The sequence below is a fragment of the Haliotis rubra genome, unplaced genomic scaffold (genome assembly GCF_003918875.1).
Source record: "Haliotis rubra isolate DU_JTF1 unplaced genomic scaffold, ASM391887v1 Scf559, whole genome shotgun sequence".
NCBI classification, from domain to species: Eukaryota; Metazoa; Mollusca; class Gastropoda; order Lepetellida; family Haliotidae; genus Haliotis; species Haliotis rubra.
In genome coordinates, this window is record NW_025767256.1 from 466,057 (window position 1) to 490,983 (window position 24,927).

The 24,927-nt window shown below is 38.5% G+C and overlaps 1 protein-coding gene and 1 long non-coding RNA gene across 2 annotated transcripts in view; both read left to right on the forward strand.

Moving 5' to 3' along the window:
* The window catches only part of LOC124253939 (serine beta-lactamase-like protein LACTB, mitochondrial), a 34,679-nt gene extending 12,776 nt beyond the window's left edge, over positions 1 to 21,903 (forward strand). Inside the window, exons 4-7 of the mRNA XM_046687784.1 lie at positions 7,669 to 7,740; positions 9,549 to 9,699; positions 14,247 to 14,412; positions 20,432 to 21,903. Coding sequence (XP_046543740.1) covers positions 7,669 to 7,740; positions 9,549 to 9,699; positions 14,247 to 14,412; positions 20,432 to 21,020 — 978 coding nt within the window. The 3' untranslated portion in view covers positions 21,021 to 21,903. The remainder of the gene's footprint in view (positions 1 to 7,668; positions 7,741 to 9,548; positions 9,700 to 14,246; positions 14,413 to 20,431) is intronic.
* A 1,571-nt stretch (positions 21,904 to 23,474) lies between these two features.
* Positions 23,475 to 24,614, forward strand: LOC124253931. Its single transcript, XR_006892345.1, has 2 exons — positions 23,475 to 24,164; positions 24,267 to 24,614. It is a non-coding gene; the product is annotated as an uncharacterized LOC124253931 (long non-coding RNA).
* The last annotated feature ends 313 nt before the right edge of the window (positions 24,615 to 24,927 follow it).

The window sequence follows — 24,927 nt, forward strand, 5'->3', positions numbered from 1 at the left end:
TTCAAAGTGTTGGGCTCGCTATATAAGGAGAGAGTGAAGCATGAGGCCAGAGGGTGCAGCCACCTTTCCCGCACTAAGGAAGAGGGAGGCAACTTCGTGGTGAGTACTAATTAGTGATTTTACATTGAAGGGAGCTTCAATTAGGGAGATACAAGTGTTCCACTGTGTTCGTAAGAAGACAAGCAAAAGAGCATGAGTCAGGATAAAGTATAAAATATCATGTTGTTTTTCCTTTTGCAGTTTAATACTTTTTTTCACACAAAAACAGGAAACCAAAAACGTTGAAAGTACACTATGAAATGGTTTAATGTAGAAATTTTGGGCTAATGGAAATTGGCCTGGAATTTGCACTGAAGCCTCTTTCACACGCAACATTTGTTCAGTAATGATTCGAAGGCTAACTCACCCTCGTGCCGTCACTACACATGCTCATGTCTCCCTCGTTCCTTAGTGCGATCCACATTATCCTTACAGTGTTCCCTACATCACTTTTCTGTCACAAAATCTCTGATTTATATAAAAGCGTGTCATTCATGCACGCACCATCAAATCTACATCTGACGCCTGACGTCAACAACCCTTTTCAGTTTGAGGCATATCGGCTCATTCCACTCCACATGTTATCTTGTAGAATATGGAATGGGACGAGTGTGCCAAATGGCATCAGGTCCATTCGGCAATTGTCCGTAGATTAAAATCACGAGACACCAAGTCTACCCGTAACCTTCGTGAATTGTCCGCAGTGACTTATTCTACTCTTTTTCCGATTCATTTCCATTGTGCAACTCACAGGAATGACTTGATAAATTTAGCACATTGTGCAACAGTGTGGACCAGAAATAGCTTAACACATTGTGCCCATGGTTAGCTGTCAACAGTGTAACAGCTCAGTCGGGTAGCTGTCGAGCTAACAATCCGAAGGTCGCGGGTTCGCGTCCGACGGGTTCCCACAAACTGGTTGCTTGTCTTAATGACACGTGACCTACGGCAGAGATCGTCCTCACGAGAAGTTGTGGTGCTGTATTCTAAAGGTGCTCTTAAGAGGCGACTAACGGGATCGGGTGGTCAGGCTCGCTGACTTGGTTGACACATGTCAATGGTTCCCAATTGCGCAGATCGATGCACATGCTGTTGATCACTGGATTGTCTGGTCCAGACTCGATTATATACAGACCGCTGCCATAAAGCTGGAATATTGCTGAGCGTGGCGTAAAACTAAACTCACTCACTCACTCTTGGAACTGTTGGCATTTTATGAGTGCATCAATTTGGCCTATCCTTCAATCATCAGAAATACACTTTCGACATATGCTGCCATACACCCCTCTCTTCTTCGACCTGTGAAGATCTAGGTTAGATTTGATCTTCAGTAACACATGCTTGTCATAAGAGGCGTCTAACGGGATCAGGTGGTCAGACTCACTAACTTGGTTGACACATGTCATCCTATCCCAATTGCGTGGATCGATGCTCATGCTGTTGATGACTGGATTTTTTGGTCCAGACTCGATTATTTACAGACCACCATCATATAGCAGGAATATTGCTGAGTGCGGCATAAAACTAAACTCACACACTCACTGACCTCTCCTCTTCAAGAGATGAAAGCTTGATCACTGTGAAAACTTTCTTCAGAATTGAAAATGACTGCAATGTCACCAACACCAATGTCACGTACATCAGTTGCCAGGTGAAATTGTGTCTCAATCTGGTGCTTGCAAGACTAGATTCATGTATATAGTGATTAAGGATGTCACAATACAGGTCCTCACGATACACTACGTATCTCGATACTGAGGTCACGATACGATACGTATCAGGACACTACAATTCTGTCATTTTGTGAGCACCACGCATCCATTACTGCATGGATGGCAAGCTCATATCATAGTTCACCAGTTAAACTGTTTCGTCGAGATTACCAGAGAAGGGAAGACTGAGTATCAGCCAAGTATCCATCAACCAATCCATCCAAGTCTAGTCACTTCTGATGTTCTGTATAACAAGATTACCAGAGAAGGGAAGACTGAGTATCAGCCAAGTATCCATCAACCAATCCATCCAAGTCTAGTCACTTCTGATGTTCTGTATAACAAGATTACCAGAGAAGGGAAGACTAAGTATCAGCCAAGTATCCATCAACCAATCCATCCAAGTCTAGTCATTTCTGATGTTCTGTATAACAAGATTACCAGAGAAGGGAAGACTGAGTATCAGCCAAGTATCCATCAACCAATCCATCCAAGTCTAGTCATTTCTGATGTTCTGTATAACAAGATTACCAGAGAAGGGAAGACAAGTATCAGCCAAGTATCCATCAACCAATCCATCCAAGTCTAGTCATTTCTGATGTTCTGTATAACAAGATTACCAAGAGAAGGGAAGACAAGTATCAGCCAAGTATCCATCAACCAATCCATCCAAGTCTAGTCATTTCTGATGTTCTGTATAACAAGATTACCAGAGAAGGGAAGACAAGTATCAGCCAAGTATCCATCAACCAATCCATCCAAGTCTAGTCATTTCTGATGTTCTGTATAACAAGATTACCAGAGAAGGGAAGACAAGTATCAGCCAAGTATCCATCAACCAATCCATCCAAGTCTAGTCATTTCTGATGTTCTGTATAACAAGATTACCAGAGAAGGAAGACAAGTATCAGCCAAGTATCCATCAACCAATCCATCCAAGTCTAGTCATTTCTGATGTTCTGTATAACAAGATTACCAGAGAAGGAAGACAAGTATCAGCCAAGTATCCATCAACCAATCCATCCAAGTCTAGTCATTTCTGATGTTCTGTATAACAAGATTACCAGAGAAGGGAAGACTGAGTATCAAGCCAAGTATCCATCAACCAATCCATCCAAGTCTAGTCATTTCTGATGTTCTGTATAACAAGATTACCAGAGAAGGGAAGACAAGTATCAGCCAAGTATCCATCAACCAATCCATCCAAGTCTAGTCATTTCTGATGTTCTGTATAACAAGATTACCAGAGAAGGGAAGACAAGTATCAGCCAAGTATCCATCAACCAATCCATCCAAGTCTAGTCATTTCTGATGTTCTGTATAACAAGATTACCAGAGAAGGGAAGACAAGTATCAGCCAAGTATCCATCAACCAATCCATCCAAGTCTAGTCATTTCTGATGTTCTGTATAACAAGATTACCAGAGAAGGGAAGACAAGTATCAGCCAAGTATCCATCAACCAATCCATCCAAGTCTAGTCATTTCTGATGTTCTGTATAACAAGATTACCAGAGAAGGGAAGACAAGTATCAGCCAAGTATCCATCAACCAATCCATCCAAGTCTAGTCATTTCTGATGTTCTGTATAACAAGATTACCAGAGAAGGGAAGACTGAGTATCAGCCAAGTATCCATCAACCAATCCATCCAAGTCTAGTCATTTCTGATGTTCTGTATAACAAGATTACCAGAGAAGGGAAGACAAGTATCAGCCAAGTATCCATCAACCAATCCATCCAAGTCTAGTCATTTCTGATGTTCTGTATAACAAGATTACCAGAGAAGGGAAGACAAGTATCAGCCAAGTATCCATCAACCAATCCATCCAAGTCTAGTCATTTCTGATGTTCTGTATAACAAGATTACCAGAGAAGGGAAGACAAGTATCAGCCAAGTATCCATCAACCAATCCATCCAAGTCTAGTCATTTCTGATGTTCTGTATAACAAGATTACAAGAGAAGGGAAGACTGAGTATCAGCCAAGTATCCATCAACCAATCCATCCAAGTCTAGTCATTTCTGATGTTCTGTATAACAAGATTACCAGAGAAGGGAAGACAAGTATCAGCCAAGTATCCATCAACCAATCCATCCAAGTCTAGTCATTTCTGATGTTCTGTATAACAAGATTACCAGAGAAGGGAAGACTGAGTATCAGCCAAGTATCCATCAACCAATCCATCCAAGTCTAGTCATTTCTGATGTTCTGTATAACAAGATTACCAGAGAAGGGAAGACAAGTATCAGCCAAGTATCCATCAACCAATCCATCCAAGTCTAGTCATTTCTGATGTTCTGTATAACAAGATTACCAGAGAAGGGAAGACAAGTATCAGCCAAGTATCCATCAACCAATCCATCCAGTCTAGTCTAGTCATTTCTGATGTTCTGTATAACAAGATTACCAGAGAAGGGAAGACAAGTATCAGCCAAGTATCCATCAACCAATCCATCCAAGTCTAGTCATTTCTGATGTTCTGTATAACAAGATTACCAGAGAAGGGAAGACAAGTATCAGCCAAGTATCCATCAACCAATCCATCCAAGTCTAGTCATTTCTGATGTTCTGTATAACAAGATTACCAGAGAAGGGAAGACAAGTATCAGCCAAGTATCCATCAACCAATCCATCCAAGTCTAGTCATTTCTGATGTTCTGTATAACAAGATTACCAGAGAAGGGAAGACAAGTATCAGCCAAGTATCCATCAACCAATCCATCCAAGTCTAGTCATTTCTGATGTTCTGTATAACAAGATTACCAGAGAAGGGAAGACAAGTATCAGCCAAGTATCCATCAACCAATCCATCCAAGTCTAGTCATTTCTGATGTTCTGTATAACAAGATTACCAGAGAAGGGAAGACAAGTATCAGCCAAGTATCCATCAACCAATCCATCCAAGTCTAGTCATTTCTGATGTTCTGTATAACAAGATTACCAGAGAAGGGAAGACAAGTATCAGCCAAGTATCCATCAACCAATCCATCCAAGTCTAGTCATTTCTGATGTTCTGTATAACAAGATTACCAGAGAAGGGAAGACAAGTATCAGCCAAGTATCCATCAACCAATCCATCCAAGTCTAGTCATTTCTGATGTTCTGTATAACAAGATTACCAGAGAAGGGAAGACTGAGTATCAGCCAAGTATCCATCAACCAATCCATCCAAGTCTAGTCATTTCTGATGTTCTGTATAACAAGATTACCAGAGAAGGGAAGACAAGTATCAGCCAAGTATCCATCAACCAATCCATCCAAGTCTAGTCATTTCTGATGTTCTGTATAACAAGATTACCAGAGAAGGGAAGACAAGTATCAGCCAAGTATCCATCAACCAATCCATCCAAGTCTAGTCATTTCTGATGTTCTGTATAACAAGATTACCAGAGAAGGGAAGACAAGTATCAGCCAAGTATCCATCAACCAATCCATCCAAGTCTAGTCATTTCTGATGTTCTGTATAACAAGATTACCAGAGAAGGGAAGACAAGTATCAGCCAAGTATCCATCAACCAATCCATCCAAGTCTAGTCATTTCTGATGTTCTGTATAACAAGATTACCAGAGAAGGGAAGACAAGTATCAGCCAAGTATCCATCAACCAATCCATCCAAGTCTAGTCATTTCTGATGTTCTGTATAACAAGATTACCAGAGAAGGGAAGACAAGTATCAGCCAAGTATCCATCAACCAATCCATCCAAGTCTAGTCATTTCTGATGTTCTGTATAACAAGATTACCAGAGAAGGGAAGACAAGTATCAGCCAAGTATCCATCAACCAATCCATCCAAGTCTAGTCATTTCTGATGTTCTGTATAACAAGATTACCAGAGAAGGGAAGACAAGTATCAGCCAAGTATCCATCAACCAATCCATCCAAGTCTAGTCATTTCTGATGTTCTGTATAACAAGATTACCAGAGAAGGGAAGACAAGTATCAGCCAAGTATCCATCAACCAATCCATCCAAGTCTAGTCATTTCTGATGTTCTGTATAACAAGATTACCAGAGAAGGGAAGACAAGTATCAGCCAAGTATCCATCAACCAATCCATCCAAGTCTAGTCATTTCTGATGTTCTGTATAACAAGATTACCAGAGAAGGGAAGACAAGTATCAGCCAAGTATCCATCAACCAATCCATCCAAGTCTAGTCATTTCTGATGTTCTGTATAACAAGATTACCAGAGAAGGGAAGACAAGTATCAGCCAAGTATCCATCAACCAATCCATCCAAGTCTAGTCATTTCTGATGTTCTGTATAACAAGATTACCAGAGAAGGGAAGACAAGTATCAGCCAAGTATCCATCAACCAATCCATCCAAGTCTAGTCATTTCTGATGTTCTGTATAACAAGATTACCAGAGAAGGGAAGACAAGTATCAGCCAAGTATCCATCAACCAATCCATCCAAGTCTAGTCATTTCTGATGTTCTGTATAACAAGATTACCAGAGAAGGGAAGACAAGTATCAGCCAAGTATCCATCAACCAATCCATCCAAGTCTAGTCATTTCTGATGTTCTGTATAACAAGATTACCAGAGAAGGGAAGACAAGTATCAGCCAAGTATCCATCAACCAATCCATCCAAGTCTAGTCATTTCTGATGTTCTGTATAACAAGATTACCAGAGAAGGGAAGACAAGTATCAGCCAAGTATCCATCAACCAATCCATCCAAGTCTAGTCATTTCTGATGTTCTGTATAACAAGATTACCAGAGAAGGAAGAAGACAAGTATCAGCCAAGCATCCATCAACCAATCCATCCAAGTCTAGTCATTTCTGATGTTCTGTATAACAAGATTACCAGAGAAGGGAAGACAAGTATCAGCCAAGTATCCATCAACCAATCCATCCAAGTCTAGTCATTTCTGATGTTCTGTATAACAAGATTACCAGAGAAGGGAAGACTGAGTATCAGCCAAGTATCCATCAACCAATCCATCCAAGTCTAGTCATTTCTGATGTTCTGTATAACAAGATTACCAGAGAAGGGAAGGAAGACAGCCAAGTAGTCCATCACCAATCCATCCAAGTATCCATCAACTGAGTATCAGCCAAGTATCAATCCATCCAAGTCTAGTCATTTCTGATGTTCTGTATAACAAGATTACCAGAGAAGGGAAGACAAGTATCAGCCAAGTATCCATCAACCAATCCATCCAAGTCTAGTCATTTCTGATGTTCTGTATAACAAGATTACCAGAGAAGGGAAGACAAGTATCAGCCAAGTATCCATCAACCAATCCATCCAAGTCTAGTCATTTCTGATGTTCTGTATAACAAGATTACCAGAGAAGGGAAGACAAGTATCAGCCAAGTATCCATCAACCAATCCATCCAAGTCTAGTCATTTCTGATGTTCTGTATAACAAGATTACCAGAGAAGGGAAGACAAGTATCAGCCAAGTATCCATCAACCAAATCCAGTCCAAGTCTATGTGTCATGTCGATTTCGATGATGTTCTGTCAAAATGTGAATAGATATATGTCAAAATGTGAATCGATATGTCAAAATGTGAATCGATTTATGTCAAAATGTGAATCGATATTTCAAAATGTGAATCGATACTAAAACAAATGAGTTGTGTGTCGTATTGTACACAAATTACCTGCGATGCTCCGATGCATCAATGACATTAATTACAGTGATACTCTGCCTGACATTAGTTGTCCTAAAGGAAGTTTTGTTTGGTCACTAAGTTAATGAGTTACTCCATTGCATCAGAACTATTCTGACCAAATTGTCTTTAGCAACATTCCAAATGTGACTGACAATTGTTTTGTGTACATGTCTTCGTGACATGCCATGTCTCACACAATATTATGATTTCCCCTTTATATATAGTTCTCTTGTTGACTGGAATATTACCGACAACAATCACTCACTCACTCACATGGTTGTTTCAGGTTACCATAACAACAAGACAGCTGCTCTCCCACCTGGGAGGAATCAGGCATTATGGCAAGGAATACATGAAGGTCAGGGCCACACTCACTCACTCATACAACCACACCCACTCATCCAACCACACCCACTCCAACCACACCCACTCATCCAACCACACCCACTCAACCAACCACACCCACTCATCCAACTACACCCACTCATCCAACCCACTCATCCAACCACACCCACTCATCCAACCACACCTACTGATCCAACCACACCCACTCATCCAACCACACCCTCTCACTCATCCAACCACACCTACTCATCCAACCACACCCACTCATCCAACCACACCCACTCATCATTCCAACACCAACCCACTCATCCAACCACACCACCTACTCATCCAACCACACCCACTCATCCAACCCACTCATCCAACCACACCTACTCATCCAACCACACCTTTACTCATCCAACCACACCCACTCATCCAACCACACCTACTCACATCCAACCACACCTACTCATCCAACCACCCACTCATCCACATCCAACCACACCTACTCATCCAACCACACCCACTCATCCAACCACACCCACTCATCCAACCACACAACCACTCACTCATCCAACCACACCTACTCATCCAACCATCCAACCCACTCATCCAACCACACCCACTCATCATCCAACCACACCCACTCATCCAACCACACCCACTCATACAACCAACCACACCACTCTCACTCATCCAACCACCACCCACTCATCCAACCACACCCACTCATCCAACCACACCCACTCATCCAACCACACCCACTCATCCAACCACACCCACTCATCCAACCACACCCTCTCATCCAACCACACCCACTCATCCAACCACACCCACTCATCCAACCACACCCACTCATCCACACCCACTCATCCAACCACACCCACTCATACAACCACACCCACTCATACAACCACACCCACTCATACACCAACTCATCCAACCACACCCACTCATCCAACCACACCCACTCATCCAACACACCCACTCATCCAACCACACCCACTCATCCAACCACACCCACTCCCTCACCCATCCAACCACACCCACTCATACAACCACCCACCCACTCCAACCACACCCACTCATCCAACCACACCCACTCATACAACCCACTCATACAACCACACCCACTCATACAACCACACCCACTCATACAACCACACCCACTCATACACCAACTCATCCAACCATACCCACTCATACAACCACACCCAGTCATCCAACCACACCCACTCATCCAACCACACCCACTCATCCAACCACACCCACTCATCCAACCACACCCACTCATCCAACCACACCAACCACACCCACTCATCCAACCAACTCATCCAACCACACCCACTCATCCAACCACACCCACCCATCCAACCACACCCACTCATCCAACCACACCAACTCATCCAACCACACCCTCTCATCCAACCACACCCACTCATCCAACCACACCCACTCATCCAACCACACCCACTCATCCAACCACACCCACTCATCCAACCACACCCTCTCATCCAACCACACCCTCTCTGAAAAAAAACCCCACACCCACTCACTACACCACTTAAATGTTTGTTATAGAATATAGTTTTAATTTATTGAGTTAAAAGCCTACGCTATAACAAACATATATGTCCTCTGAGACCCACCAGTCTGCCACACCAACCAGAACACACGACTCGCCCAAAAGTATATACCCATTCCAAACGCACAATACCCAGCACAAAACACCACTCACCCAAACACTCACTCACCCAAACACTCTCACTCACTCACTCACTCACTCACCCACCCACTTAATCCCCTCAGTCACTGAGAATGTTAACTTGTGTGTGGCAGGACAAGGACAAAGCTGACAAGACGTCAATTGAGAACGCCTCCCCGGAGAAAGCGGAGATGGAACACCTGGAATATTACCTGAAGAAACACTTCAAATCTGTCAAGTCGAGCCTGGAGCTGTTCAAAGATGACCCTCTTGTCCACAAACCAGGTCAGCTTCCAGTGCTTCAGTTTAAATGGCTATGTAACATAGCTATGACTCCTTGTTGGATCTTACTATAGGTTGAACTTGCAAAATTGGGATAATTGTAGCCCATGATCTATATGGTACAGCTGAATTTGATCTTGTGAGAGTCTCTTCAGAGAATGGAAGGAGGGTGGATTAATCATCAGCCTGGTGATACACACAGCTGTTAACATGGAACTTCTTTAGCCCTCAGTGGTGTGGAGCAAACCTACACCAAACATGCGCACAGCACACATGCACATGCACACACCACACATGCTCCATACACACACTCCACACATGCGTGCGCTGCACATGCACGCAAACACACACACACACACACACACACACACGCACTCCACACATGCACACACACACACACACACACACACACACACACAGCCATTAAAATAGTACTTGTCTGTACCTCTCAGTGGTCTGGCGCACACACACACACACACACACACACACACACACACACACACACACACACACACACACACACACAAATTGCATGCACATATGCGCACGCACACACACTGGAGAGCCATCACACACATACCACACAATACACACACCACATGGGCACTTCACATGCACACTACACACAGTGTTGCCAAACAAGTATTTGTTACTTTAGAACAAGTGACATTATTTGGGGCTTCAATATTTTTAGGATGCCGCCAAACCTGTAAGCCAGGTTGCACTCGGTGCAGGTACTGAAAAAAACATGAAATCGCACCGTGAAAGTATTTCCGATTTGATCGCCACATCAGTCATTTAATTCTGAAGCAGAAGCAACTATTTCACTCAGCAACTCTTTCCTCAGCAACTATTTCACAGCAACTCACTCAGCAACTATTTCACTCAGCAACTATTTCACTCAACTATTTCACAACTATTTCACTCAGCAACTATTTCACTCAGCAACTATTTCACTCAGCAACTATTTCACTCAGCAACTATTTCACTCAGCAACTATTTCACTCAGCAACTATTTCACTCAGCAACTATTTCACTCAGCAACTATTTCACTCAGCAAGCTATTTTCAGCAACTATTTCAGCAACTATTTATTTCACTCAGCAACTATTTCACTCAGCAACTGTTTCAGCAGCTATTTCAATCAGCAACTATTTCACTCAGCAACTATTTCACTCAGCAACTATTTCACTCACTATTTCACTCAACTATTTCACTCAGCAACTATTTCACTCAGCAACTATTTCACTCAGCAACTATTTCACTCAGCAACTATTTCACTCAGCAACTATTTCACTCAGCAACTATTTCACTCAGCAACTATTTCACTCAGCAACTATTTCACTCAGCAACTATTTCACTCAGCAACTATTTCACTCAGCAACTATTTCACTCAGCAACTATTTCACTCAGTAACTTTCTATTTCACTCAGCAACTATTTCACTCAGCAACTATTTCACTCTGCAACTCTTTCACTCAGCTATTTCACTCAGCAACTATTTCACTCAGCAACTCTTTCACTCAGCAACTATTTCACTCAGCAACTATTTCACTCAGCAACTATTTCACTCAGCAACTATTTCACTCAGCAACTATTTCACTCAGCAACTCTTTCTTTCACTCAGCAACTATTTCACTCAGCAACTATTTCACTCAGCAACTGTTTCACTCAGCAACTATTTCACTCAGCAACTATTTCACTCAGCAACTATTTACTATTTCACTCAGCAACTATTTCACTCAGCAACTATTTCACTCAGCAACTATTTCACTCAGCAACTATTTCACTCAGCAGCTACTCAGCAGCTTTCACTCAGCAACTATTTCACTCAGCAACTATTTCACTCAGCAACTATTTCACTCAGCACTCTTTCACTCAGCAACTATTTCACTCAGCAACTCTTTCACTCAGCAACTGTTTCACTCAGCAACTATTTCACTCTGCAACTATTTCACTCAGCAACTATTTCACTCAGCAACTATTTCACTCAGCAACTATTTCACTCAGCAACTATTTCACTCAGCAACTATTTCACTCAGCAGCTATTTCACTCAGCAACTATTTCACTCAGCAACTATTTCACTCAGCAACTATTTCACTCAGCAACTATTTCACTCAGCAACTATTTCACTCAGCAACTATTTCACTCAGCAACTATTTCACTCAGCAACTATTTCACTCAGCAACTATTTCACTCAGCAACTATTTCACTCAGCAACTATTTCACTCAGCAACTATTTCACTCAGCAACTATTTCACTCTCAGCAACTATTTCACTCAGCAACTATTTCACTCAGCAACTATTTCACTCAGCAACTATTTCACTCAGCAACTATTTCACTCAGCAACTATTTCACTCAGCAACTATTTCACTCAGCAACTATTACACTCAGCAACTATTTCACTCAGCAACTATTTCACTCAGCAACTATTTCACTCAGCAACTATTTCACTCAGCAACTATTTCACTCAGCAACTATTCACTCAGCAACTATTTCACTCAGCAACTATTTCACTCAGCAACTATTTCACTCAGCAACTATTACACTCAGCAACTATTTCACTCTGTAACTATTTCACTCAGGAACTACATTGTATTTCACTCAGCAACTATTACACTCAGCAACTATTTCACATCGAACTACCGATAGATTGCAATTGTTGAGTCCCTGATAGCAATTAATTGATGGTGGAAACAAAAGCCTATCATTGCATTGAAAGTATGTGTCACTATCGATAGTTCAGTAATAAATGCGAAGCGCAAAATACAGGATGATAGGGTGCAGACTTACAGCTTCATGGAGTTTATGTTTTAACTGTTTACTTGATCTGGGTTTCAAGTTTCTTGTCAGTTATTAGACTGACTGACTGACTGAGTTTAGTTTTACGCCGCTTTTAGCAATATTCCAGCAATATCACGGAGGGGGACACCAGAAATGGGCTTAACACATTGTGCCCATGTGGGGAATCGGACCCGGGTCTTCGGCGTGACGAGCCAACGCTTTAACCACTAGGCTACCCCACCGCCCCATATGCTATTAGAAGAGACTGAAACTACTTCAACTTGTTTTTATTTCATATAAACTGTACATTCATTTGGGAAAAGGATTCAAATGAGACAATTCAAGGAGAGAAATACTATTGCAATAGTTAATAGTATGATTAAGATGAAGTTGTGTTTTACAAGTGAGTGAAATGTTACATGGTAGTTCATGTGTTTACCAGGCCGTGTGTGAAATGCTGCTTCTACAGCAACCTGTAATATCTCTGTCCTGTTAGTCACCATTTCTCTTCCATAGTGTGGTGATCCATGAAGATGCGGGTTAGAATGAATCTTCAGTAACCCATGCTTGTCGTAAGAGGGACTAACGGGATCGGGTGGTCAGGCTCACTGGCTTGGTTGACACATGTTTTCGGTTCCCTAATTGCGCAGATCGATGCTCATGCTGTTGACCACTGGATTGTCTGGTCCAGACTCGATTATTTACAGACCGCCGCCATATAGCTGGAATTGCTGAGTGTGGCGTAAAACTAAATTCACTTACTCGCTCCATAGTTTCAGGTCAATCAATTAGCCCTTTAGCAAGCACATAATGAGAAAAATATAAAATATTTATAGAAATTCATAGTTATTTTAGTATTGCATTTAATGCTGTCTCGCTTAGGAACAGGTCTCACGTGGTATAAATGTAATATTGCTGAACGTAACCAACAAACAATTCTCCAGTTTCCAATGACAAGATAACACCTGCACTGTGCTGGTCAAGATAACACCTGTGCTGTGCTGGTCAAGATAACACCTGCACTGTGCTGGTCAAGATAACACCTGTGCTGTGCTGGTCAAGATAACACCTGTGCTGTGCTGGTCAAGATAAGATAACACCTGGCAAGATAACACCTGCGCTGTGCTGGTCAAGATAACACCTGCGCTGTGCTGGTCAAGATAACACCTGCGCTGTGCTGGTCAAGATAACACCTGCGCTGTGCTGGTCAAGATAACACCTGCGCTGTGCTGGTCAAGATAACACCTGCGCTGTGCTGGTCAAGATAACACCTGCGCTGTGCTGGTCAAGATAACACCTGCACTGTGCTGGTCAAGATAACACCTGCGCTGTGCTGGTCAAGATAACACCTGCGCTGTGCTGGTCAAGATAACACCTGGCTGTGCTGGTCAAGATAACACCTGTGCGCTGTGCTGGTGATAACACCTGGTCAAGATACCTGCGCTGTGCTGGTCAAGATAACACCTGCTGTGCTGGTCAAGATAACACCTGCGCTCAAGATAACACCTGCTGTGCTGGTCAAGATAACACCTGCGCTGTGCTGGTCAAGATAACACCTGCGCTGTGCTGGTCAAGATAACACCTGTGCTGTGCTGGTCAAGATAACACCTGCGCTGTGCTGGTCAAGATAACACCTGCGCTGTGCTGGTATTGAAATACTGTTACTTGCTATGTGAAACCAGTGACCAAATAATAAAATGCTGTAAAAATATAATTATATAGTCTTTATATAGCTGCCATCATTGACCACGAACTTTATTTTCTAGGCAGCAAGTTCCTGTATACTACTCACGGTTACACGCTGGTCAGTGCTGTCCTAGAGGGCGCTAGTAAGAAGACGTTCAGGGAACTTCTTCTGGGACTTTTCAAAGACCTTGGACTGAAGCATACATATCTGGATGAAAATACTCCAGTTATCTATAATAGGTCAAGGTGAGTTTTGTAGGTCAAGGTCATTTCTTTGGATTTGTATTTTATGGGATGAAACATGTGTTTGAGTGACAATCAGAGGACAGATCAAGGTATTTTTTGTTCAAATCCCAAATTTTATAATTAATGCCAGAGTCATCCAAACAGAATGTCAAGTCATTGTCAGTCTCTGATAAAAACATGACTGTTCACTGAGAAATATATCTGTGGTGAATGAAATTGTATCTTTCTGACCAACAGATCTGAACAATATTGTTCCGTTCTGATATTTGTAAAACAAACAGATCTAAACAATATTGTTCCATACTGATATTTGTAAAACCAACAGATCTGAACAATATTGTTCCGTACTGATATTTGTAAAACCAACAAATCTAAACAATATTGTTCCGTACTGATATTTGTAAAACCAACAAATCTAAACAATATTGTTCTGTTCTGATATTTGTAAAACCAGCAAATCTAAACAGATATTGATATTTTAAAACCAAAACTAAACAATATTGTTTTCGTAAACAATATTTCTGATATTTTGTAAAACAATATTGAACAATATTGTTCCGTATTGATATTTGTAAAACCAACAGATCTGAACAATATTGTTCCGTACTGATATTTGTAAAACCAACAGATCTAAACAATATTGTTCCGTACTGATATTTGTAAAACCAACAAATCTAAACAATATTGTTCCGTTCTGATATTTGTAAAACCAACAGATCTAAACAATATTGTTCTGTTCTGATATTTGTAAAACCAACAAATCTAAACAATATTGTTCCGTACTGATATTTGTAAAACCAACAGATCTAAACAATATTGTAAAACCAACAAATCTCGTATTGTTCTGATATTTGTAAAACCAACAAATCTAAACAATATTGTTCCGTACTGATATTTGTAAAACCAACAGATCTAAACAATATTGTTCCGTACTGATATTTGTAAAACCAACAAATCTAAACAATATTGTTCCGTTCTGATATTTGTAAAACCAACAGATCTAAACAATATTGTTCCGTACTGATATTTGTAAAACCAACAGATCTAAACAATATTGTTCTGTTCTGATATTTGTAAAACCAACAAATCTAAACAATATTGTTCCGTACTGATATTTGTAAAACCAACAGATCTAAACAATATTGTTCCGTACTGATATTTGTAAAACCAACAGATCTAAACAATATTGTTCCGTACTGATATTTGTAAAACCAACAGATCTAAACAATATTGTTCTGTTCTGATATTTGTAAAACCAACAAATCTAAACAATATTGTTCAGATCTGAACAATATTGTTGATATTTGTAAACCAACAAATCTGATATTTGTAAAACCAACAGATCTAAACAATGTTCTGTACTGATATTGATATCTTAAAACCAACAGATCTAAACAATATTGTTCCGTATTGATATTTGTAAAACCAACAGATCTAAACAATATTGTTTCATGTATTGATATTTGTAAAACCAACAGATCTAAACAATATTGTTCTGTACTGATATTTGTAAAACCAACAGATCTAAACAATATTTGATATTTTAAAACCAACAGATCTAAACAATATTGTTCCGTATTGATATTTGTAAAACCAACAAATCTAAACAATATTGTTCCGTATTGATATTTGTAAAACCAACAGATCTAAACAATATTGTTCCGTATTGATATTTGTAAAACCAACAGATCTAAACAATATTGTTCCGTATTGATATTTGTAAAACCAACAAATCTAAACAATATTGTTCCGTATTGATATTATTCTTAAAACCAACAGATCTAAACAATATTGTTCTGTTATTGATATTTGTAAAACCAACAAATCTAAACAATATTGTTCCGTATTGATATTGTAAAACCAACAGATCTGAACAATATTGTTCCGTATCTGATATTTTTAAAACCAACAGATCTAAAACAATATTGTTCCAGATTGATATTTGTAAAACCAACAAATCTAAACAATATTGTTCCGTATTGATATTTGTAAAACCAACAAATCTAAACAATATTGTTCCGTACTGATATTTGTAAAACCAACAGATCTAAACAATATTGTTCCGTATTGATATTTGTAAAACCAACAGATCTAAACAATATTGTTCGTATTGATATTTGTAAAACCAACAGATCTAAACAATATTGTTCCGTACTGATATTTGTAAAACCAACAGATCTAAACAATATTGTTCCGTATTGATATTTGTAAAACCAACAGATCTAAACAATATTGTTCCGTATTGATATTTGTAAAACCAACAGATCTAAACAATATTGTTCCGTACTGATATTTGTAAAACCAACAAATCTAAACAATATTGTTCCGTACTGATATTTGTAAAACCAACAGATCTAAACAATATTGTTCCGTATTGATATTTGTAAAACCAACAAATCTAAACAATATTGTTCCGTATTGATATTTGTAAAACCAACAAATCTGTACAATATTGTTCCGTACTGATATTTGTAAAACCAACAGATCTAAACAATATTGTTCTGTTATTGATATTTTAAAACCAACAGATCTAAACAATATTGTTCCGTATTGATATTTGTAAAACCAACAAATCTAAACAATATTGTTCGTATTGATATTTTGTAAAACCAACAGATCTAAACAATATTGTTCCGTATTGATATTTGTAAAACCAACAAATCTAAACAATATTGTTCCGTATTGATATTTGTAAAACCAACAGATCTAAACAATATTGTTCCGTATTGATATTTGTAAAACCAACAGATCTAAACAATATTGTTCCGTATTGATATTTGTAAAACCAACAAATCTAAACAATATTGTTCTGTACTGATATTTGTAAAACCAACAGATCTGAACAATATTGTTCCGTATTGATATTTGTAAAAAAACCAACAAATCTAAACAATATTGTTCAATATTGTTCCGTATTGATATTTGTAAAACCAACAAATCTAAACAATATTGTTCCGTATTGATATTTGTAAAACCAACAGATCTAAACAATATTGTTCCGTATTGATATTTGTAAAACCAACAAATCTAAACAATATTGTTCCGTATTGATATTTGTAAAACCAACAAATCTAAACAATATTGTTCGTATTGATATTTGTAAAACCAACAGATCTAAACAATATTGTTCTGTATTGATATTTGTAAAACCAACAAATCTCTGAAAACAATATTGTTCGTATTGATATTTGTAAAACCAACAGATCTAAACAATATTGTTCTGTACTGATATTTGTAAAACCAACAGATCTAAACAATATTGTTCCGTACTGATATTTGTTAAAACCAACAGATCTAAACAATATTGTTCCGTACTGATATTTGTAAAACCAACAAATCTAAACAATATTGTTCCAACAGATCTGATATTGTTGTAAATATTTGTAAAACCACAAATCTAAACAATATTGTTCCGTACTGATATTTGTAAAACCAACAGATCTAAACAATATTGTTCCGTATTGATATTTGTAAAACCAACAGATCTAAACAATATTGTTCCGCATTGATATTTGTAAAACCAACAGATCTAAACAATATTGTTCCGTACTGATATTTGTAAAACCAACAGATCTAAACAATATTGTTCCGTATTGATATTTGTAAAACCAACAAATCTAAACAATATTGATATTTGTAAAACCAACAGATCTAAACAATATTGTTCCGTACTGATATTTGTAAAACCAACAAATCTAAACAATATTGTTCCGTACTGATATTTGTAAAACCAACAGATCTAAACAATATTGTTCCGTTCTGATATTTGTAAAACCAACAGATCTAAACAATATTGTTCTGTACTGATATTTGTAAAACCAACAGATCTAAACAATACTATTGATATTTGTAAAACAACAAATCTAAACAATATTGTTCTGTTCTGATATTTGTAAAACCAACAGATCTGAACAATATTGTTCCGTACTGATATTTGTTAAACCAACAAATCTAAACAATATTGTTCCGTATTGATATTTGTAAAACCAACAAATCTAAACAATATTGTTCCGTATTGATATTTGTAAAACCAACAAATCTAAACAATATTGTTCCGTACTGATATTTGTAAAACCAACAGATCTAAACAATATTGTTCCGTATTGATATTTGTAAAACCAACAAATCTAAACAATATTGTTCCGCATTGATATTTGTAAAACCAACAAATCTAAACAATATTGTTCCGTACTGATATTTGTAAAACCAACAGATCTAAACAATATTGTTCCGTACTGATATTTGTAAAACCAACAGATCTAAACAATATTGTTCTGTTCTGATATTTGTAAAACCAACAAATCTAAACAATATTGTTCCGTACTGATATTTGTAAAACCAACAGATCTAAACAATATTGTTCTGTACTGATATTTGTAAAACCAACAAATCTAAACAATATTGTTCCATTGATATTTGTAAAACCAACAAATCAAAACAATATTGTTCCGTATTGATATTTGTAAAACCAACAAATCTAAACAATATTGTTCCGTTACTGATATTTGTAAAACCAACAGATCTAAACAATATTGTTCCGTACTGATATTTGTAAAACCAACAGATCTAAACAATATTGTTCTGTTCTGATATTTGTAAAACCAACAAATCTAAACAATATTGTTCCGTACTGATATTTGTAAAACCAACAAATCTAAACAATATTGTTCCGTATTGATATTTGTAAAACCAACAAATCTAAACAATATTGTTCGTACTGATATTTGTAAAACCAACAAATCTAAACAATATTGTTCTGTTCTGATATTTGTAAAACCAACAGATCTAAACAATATTGTTCCGTACTGATATTTGTAAAACCAACAGATCTAAACAATATTGTTCTGTTCTGATATTTGTTAAACCAACAGATCTGAACAATATTGTTCCGTACTGATATTTGTTAAACCAACAGATCTAAACAATATTGTTCTGTTCTGATATTTGTTAAACCAACAGATCTAAACAATATTGTTCCATATCCATGCCATGAGATAACTGAGATGTGCTGTCTGAAGAGGAGACCTAGGTGGGGACACAAGAAATGAACTCCACACATTGTACCCATGTGGGGAATCAAACCCGGGTCTTCGGCGGGGACGGGGACGGGGACGCTTTAACCACTAGGCTACCCCACCGCCCCAGTGAGTGAGAGTAGTGAGTGAGTGAGTTTAGAAATCTGCTTCATACATAGTACCCATGTGCGGAACTGAACATGGGTCTTCAGAGTGACAAGCGAACGCTTTAACCATTAAGCTACCCCACCACCAAGTGAGTGGGAGTACTTGGTTTTTATACTGAGTATGGTTTAACACCACTTTCAGCAATATTTCAGCAATATCATATCAGGGGGACCAGAAATGGGCTTCACACATTGTACCCATGTGGAGAATCGAACCCGGATCTAACAAACACTTTGACCATGAGGCTACTGACTGCTCCCCATAGTTGAGAGATACCTACAATAAGGTTTATCCAGGAGTTGGAACTGAGAAGCCCTGGCGTTCAAAACGGGGAAAATCATTTTGGTCAAATTCAGGATTTTTGTAAAGTTCATATTTTTCTAATTTCTGAGGTGTTTTTAGGTCTCTTCTTCTATTGGTCCCTTTATTAGTGATACACAAGTCACATTTGAAAAAATCATGACATTTGTCAAACTTTATTAACATGAACTGGGAAATGTAAAATTACAAATTGTGAATTTAACTGACCGCTGCTACAGGCTTTGGGGAGAATATATCAAAGTATTTTGCCTTCGGTTTGGTATACCGTAATGCAATCCAAAAATTCATTTTTTTTTGTTTTCGTACCGTTATTTTCTCAACCTTTTTAAACCTTTCTAAAATGTCTAGAAATGGAATCATTTTGTCAAAATCTATGCATTCTATGCTAGATGACTGCTATTTTTACGGAAGTAAGTTCTCATGTACCGAACCGAAGGCCTTGTACCGTACTGTACCGTACCATGGTAAGAGCGTACTCTTTCACCCGATAATGAAATTATTGTCTCACTTGGCAGATATTACGTGAAGAACAACAAAGGTCGGCTGATCAACGCCCCATATGTTGACAACTCGTACAAATGGGCCGGAGGTGGTCTTCTGTCGACCGTGGCCGACCTGTGTAAGTTCGGCAATGTCATGCTGTACAGTTATCAACATCAGCTGCCGGAGAAGTCAGTTGTTGAAGACACCGACCCTAGATCTCAGTCAGACCTGGATACTTCTGCAAATGGGAAGCAAACTGAAGGCTCTGAGAAAAGATATTTGAATGGCTATCTGAAGCGAGAGACCGTCGGGGAAATGTGGCAACCTGTGGACAACACTGAGTGCTCCTGGGACAAAGATGGTGGATACGCGCTCGGCTGGGCCATCATTCCGGAGAAGCTGGATCACGGATGTTGTAGACACCAGAGACACTACGTTACTCACACAGGGGGCGCTATCGGAGCCAGTAGTGTGTTGGTGGTGGTGCCTCGGTCAGGGGTTGACAACCCACCTTCAGGGGTTGTCGTGGCAATCATGGTCAACATGATATCAATAGGGTTAAACAAGACCGCACTTTCAATTGCAGAAGAGTTTGAAAAAGTTGGGAAACTGAGGAGATGACGGTGACACCAAGCCATTTTGCTGTGCTCAAGGGAGGTAATCTGCTCAACAGAGAGACACTGTGAATCAGGGGAGGTAATACACTCCTTGGGGAGTAGACGCGCCAACAATATGTCAATGTACATGAAGGACATTGTTAGGATATTAATTTTTAAACTTTTTAAATATTTGGGGCAGTTATGTTCTACATTTGCTACAGTTGTTAGACTTGCTGTGAAAAATGCCCTGTTGAGTTTATATATCATGTATCGTAATATATATATCACAGTGTATGTTATGATAATGAATGCAGAATGTGGTATGTTCCTGTGTTAGAGTAGGTCCCCAACAAATCATGCTCATTGAGAGAGGCTACTGAGTGAAAAAAATTCTGGTGACAAGCGTGTCCTCGTACCCATTATTCTGACGGTATTGAGCACTGGATTGTCTGGTCCGCCTTCACCGAGTGATGCCAAACTAAAGTCTTTTCTCTACCCATCCATGTGCTCACTGTTGTAAGTCTAGGAAATCCTGCTTGCCCCTTTCGTGGTCTACAGGGTGGTGGAGTGGCTAGTAGTTAAGACGTTGTCTTGTAACGCTGAAGACAGGGGTTCGATTTCCCACATTGGTACAGTGTGTGAAGCCCATTTCTGGTCTACCCCGTCGTGACATTGCTGGAATATTGCTAAAAGTGGTGTAAAACTCACTCTTGGTCTGCACTGCACTTGGTCTCTGAATATATATAATTTTGATTTGATTCCATTGAAAAGGAGCCCCAGTTAGATGGCAAAACTCTAGACTTGCTTCATTTAGGGCTTCTGCATTGCAAGAGGGCTAGGCAGTCGGGGGAAAAATGTGGTTCAGGGACTGTGGGGACTAAAATGGGTGAAACAAAATAAATTAACTTGTTCAGGGACTGTGTGACAGACTATGCAAATGGGTGAACCCTTTGTTGTATTAACTTGTTATACACCAACCCTTTGTATCATTGGTAATGATATTAACTTGTTATACACCAACCCTTTGTTGTATTAACTTGTTATACACCAACCCTTTGTATCATTGGTATCATGAGTATTGTATTAACTTGTTATACACCAACCCTTTGTTGTATTAACTTGTTATACACCAACCCTTTGTATCATTGGTATCATGAGTATTGTATTTTGTATCATTGGTATCATGAGTATTGTATTAATCATGAGTATTGTATTTGTTATACACCAACCCTTTGTTGTATTAACTTGTTATACACCAACCCTTTGTATCATTGGTATCATGAGTATTGTATTAACTTGTTATACACCAACCCTTTGTTGTATTAACTTGTTATACACCAACCCTTTGTATCATTGGTATCATGAGTATTGTATTAACTTGTTATACACCAACCCTTTGTTGTATTAACTTGTTATACACCAACCCTTTGTATCATTGGTATCATGAGTATTGTATTAACTTGTTAGACACCAACCCTTTGTTCTAAAACAATGAAACACCAACCCTTTGTTGATACCCTTGTTGATACCCTAAAACAATGAAATATGAACAAGGGTTTCTTTGATCTAGTGCTTAGTGGTTGCTATATTCTGATTGGCTTGTCAAGTTTGCACACGTGACATTGAGTGATTGACAAGAGAGATGAGTCTGCTTGCAGGTAATGGAACTATGGAGTGACTAGTCTATATGAGCTATTTTATCACTTATGGTTTCTTAAAAATGAATCTAAGAAGTTTTGTGAAAAGAATTTTGCTTCTGGCTTTACCAACATAAAAAAATGTTCAACTGACATGCTGCATTTCTTGAAAAGAATTGTATGTTCTCCAAAGTCTTTGTAATACCATCTTACTGTGTATACTGTGATGTCAAACTGAGTGTCATACTGTGATGTCCTGAAGTGTGTATACTGATATTCTGATGGCACACAGTGTATGCTGTGATGTCATACAGTGTATATTGTGATGTCATACAGTGTATATTGTGATGTCTCACAGTGTATATTGTGATGTCATGCATTATATTGTGATGTCTCACAGTGTATATTGTGATGTCATGCATTATTATATTGTGATGTCTCACAGTGTATATTATGATGTCTCACAGTGTATATTGTGATGTCATGCATTATTATATTGTGATGTCTCACAGTGTATATTGTGATTTATTACTCACCCGTTGAAGATATCACTGTTTAATAATTTTACAATGTTACATTGTGTAATAACATCACGTGGTGCCATACGTATGACGTAAAACTGGTTTACAGTTATGACGTCACAATGCTAATACCTCTGCACAATAGTATTAGACCTTGCTTGACTCGCGGAAAGCTGAGAGTCATCACACTCGTTGAATTCTTTGGAAAGAAGTACTTTGCTCGATATTATTTTGCTAATGTTGGGTGAGTAATAAATAAAATACTAAACTATGTCCTGTGTAATACCATATTTATGAAACTCGTGAATGGTACTGGTATCTAACTCGCTTTCACTCATTAGATACCAAATCATTCACTCGTTTCATAAATATGGTATTACACGGGACATCGTTTAGTATTCTCTATGTCTCACAGTGTATATTGTGATGTCTCACAAGGTATATTGTGAGATCATGCAGTGTAAATTGTGATGTCACACAGTGTATATTATGATGTCCTATAGTGTATATTGTGATGTCATACATTATTATATTGTGATGTCTCAGTGTATATTCTGATGTCACACAGTGTATATTGTGATGTCTCACAAGGTATATTGTGATGTCATGCAGTGTATATTGTGATGTCATACAGTGTATATTGTGATGTCTCACAGTGTATATTGTAATGTCACACAGTGTATTTTATGATGTCCTATAGTGTATATTGTGATGTCATACAGTGTATACTGTGATGTCTCCCAGGGTATATTGTGATGTCATGCAGGGTATATTGTGATGTCTCACAGGGTATATTGTGATGTCATACGTTTTATATTGTGATGTCATACATTGTATATTGTGATGTAATACTCTGTATATTGTGATGTCATACAGTGTATATTGTGATGTCATACAGTGTATATTGTGATATGTTGTGGTAAACACTATTACAGAATCTTTGTAATACTACAGTAAAACTAGCCCAGAGTATGTGTGCTACTAGTCCAGAATATGTATACTGCTACAGTAAAACTACTTCAGAATATATACACTGCTACAGTAGCTAAAATGCAATACTACAGTAAAACAACCCAGAATTTATGTAGTACTACAGTCAAACGAGTCCAGAATATATATACTGCTACAGTAAAACTAGTCCAGAATATGTATACTGCTACAGTAAAACTACTTCAGAATATATACACTACTATAGTAGCTACTCCAGAATTTATGCAATACTACAGTAAAACAATCCAGAATTTATGTAGTAGTCAAACGTGTCCAGAATATATATACTGCTACAGTAAAACTAGTCCAGAATATATATACTACTACAGTAAAACTACTTCAGAATGTGTGTAGTACCACAAGGCAGGTATTCCATCACTTGATTGCCATGTCTAGACTTGATTACTTGTACACCAACTTCCTACCATATATATTTTGATAATGATTAAATATGCTAATCACATTAAATATTTGTCTGTCCTCTTTGCATACACCTGTACGAACACAGGAGCAGTTGAATACATGAAGGTTTATGGATAACAACTTTTATATTCTTTGCACAACGTTTCAAAGCTAATTCTTGCTCCTTCATCAGGTGAATGATGAGTCAGTACAAAGAGTGTTTGGCAGCTTGACTCCGGAGAGTTTCTAGGACTTGAGTCCTGCCCCACAACGAAGCACATGTGACACATGTGGTCTCACCTTAGGCAAGTGAGTTTGTTCAAAATTGTCTCTGTTCACCCAGCAGAAAATGGGTACCCGGTGGAAAAAAGTCATATGA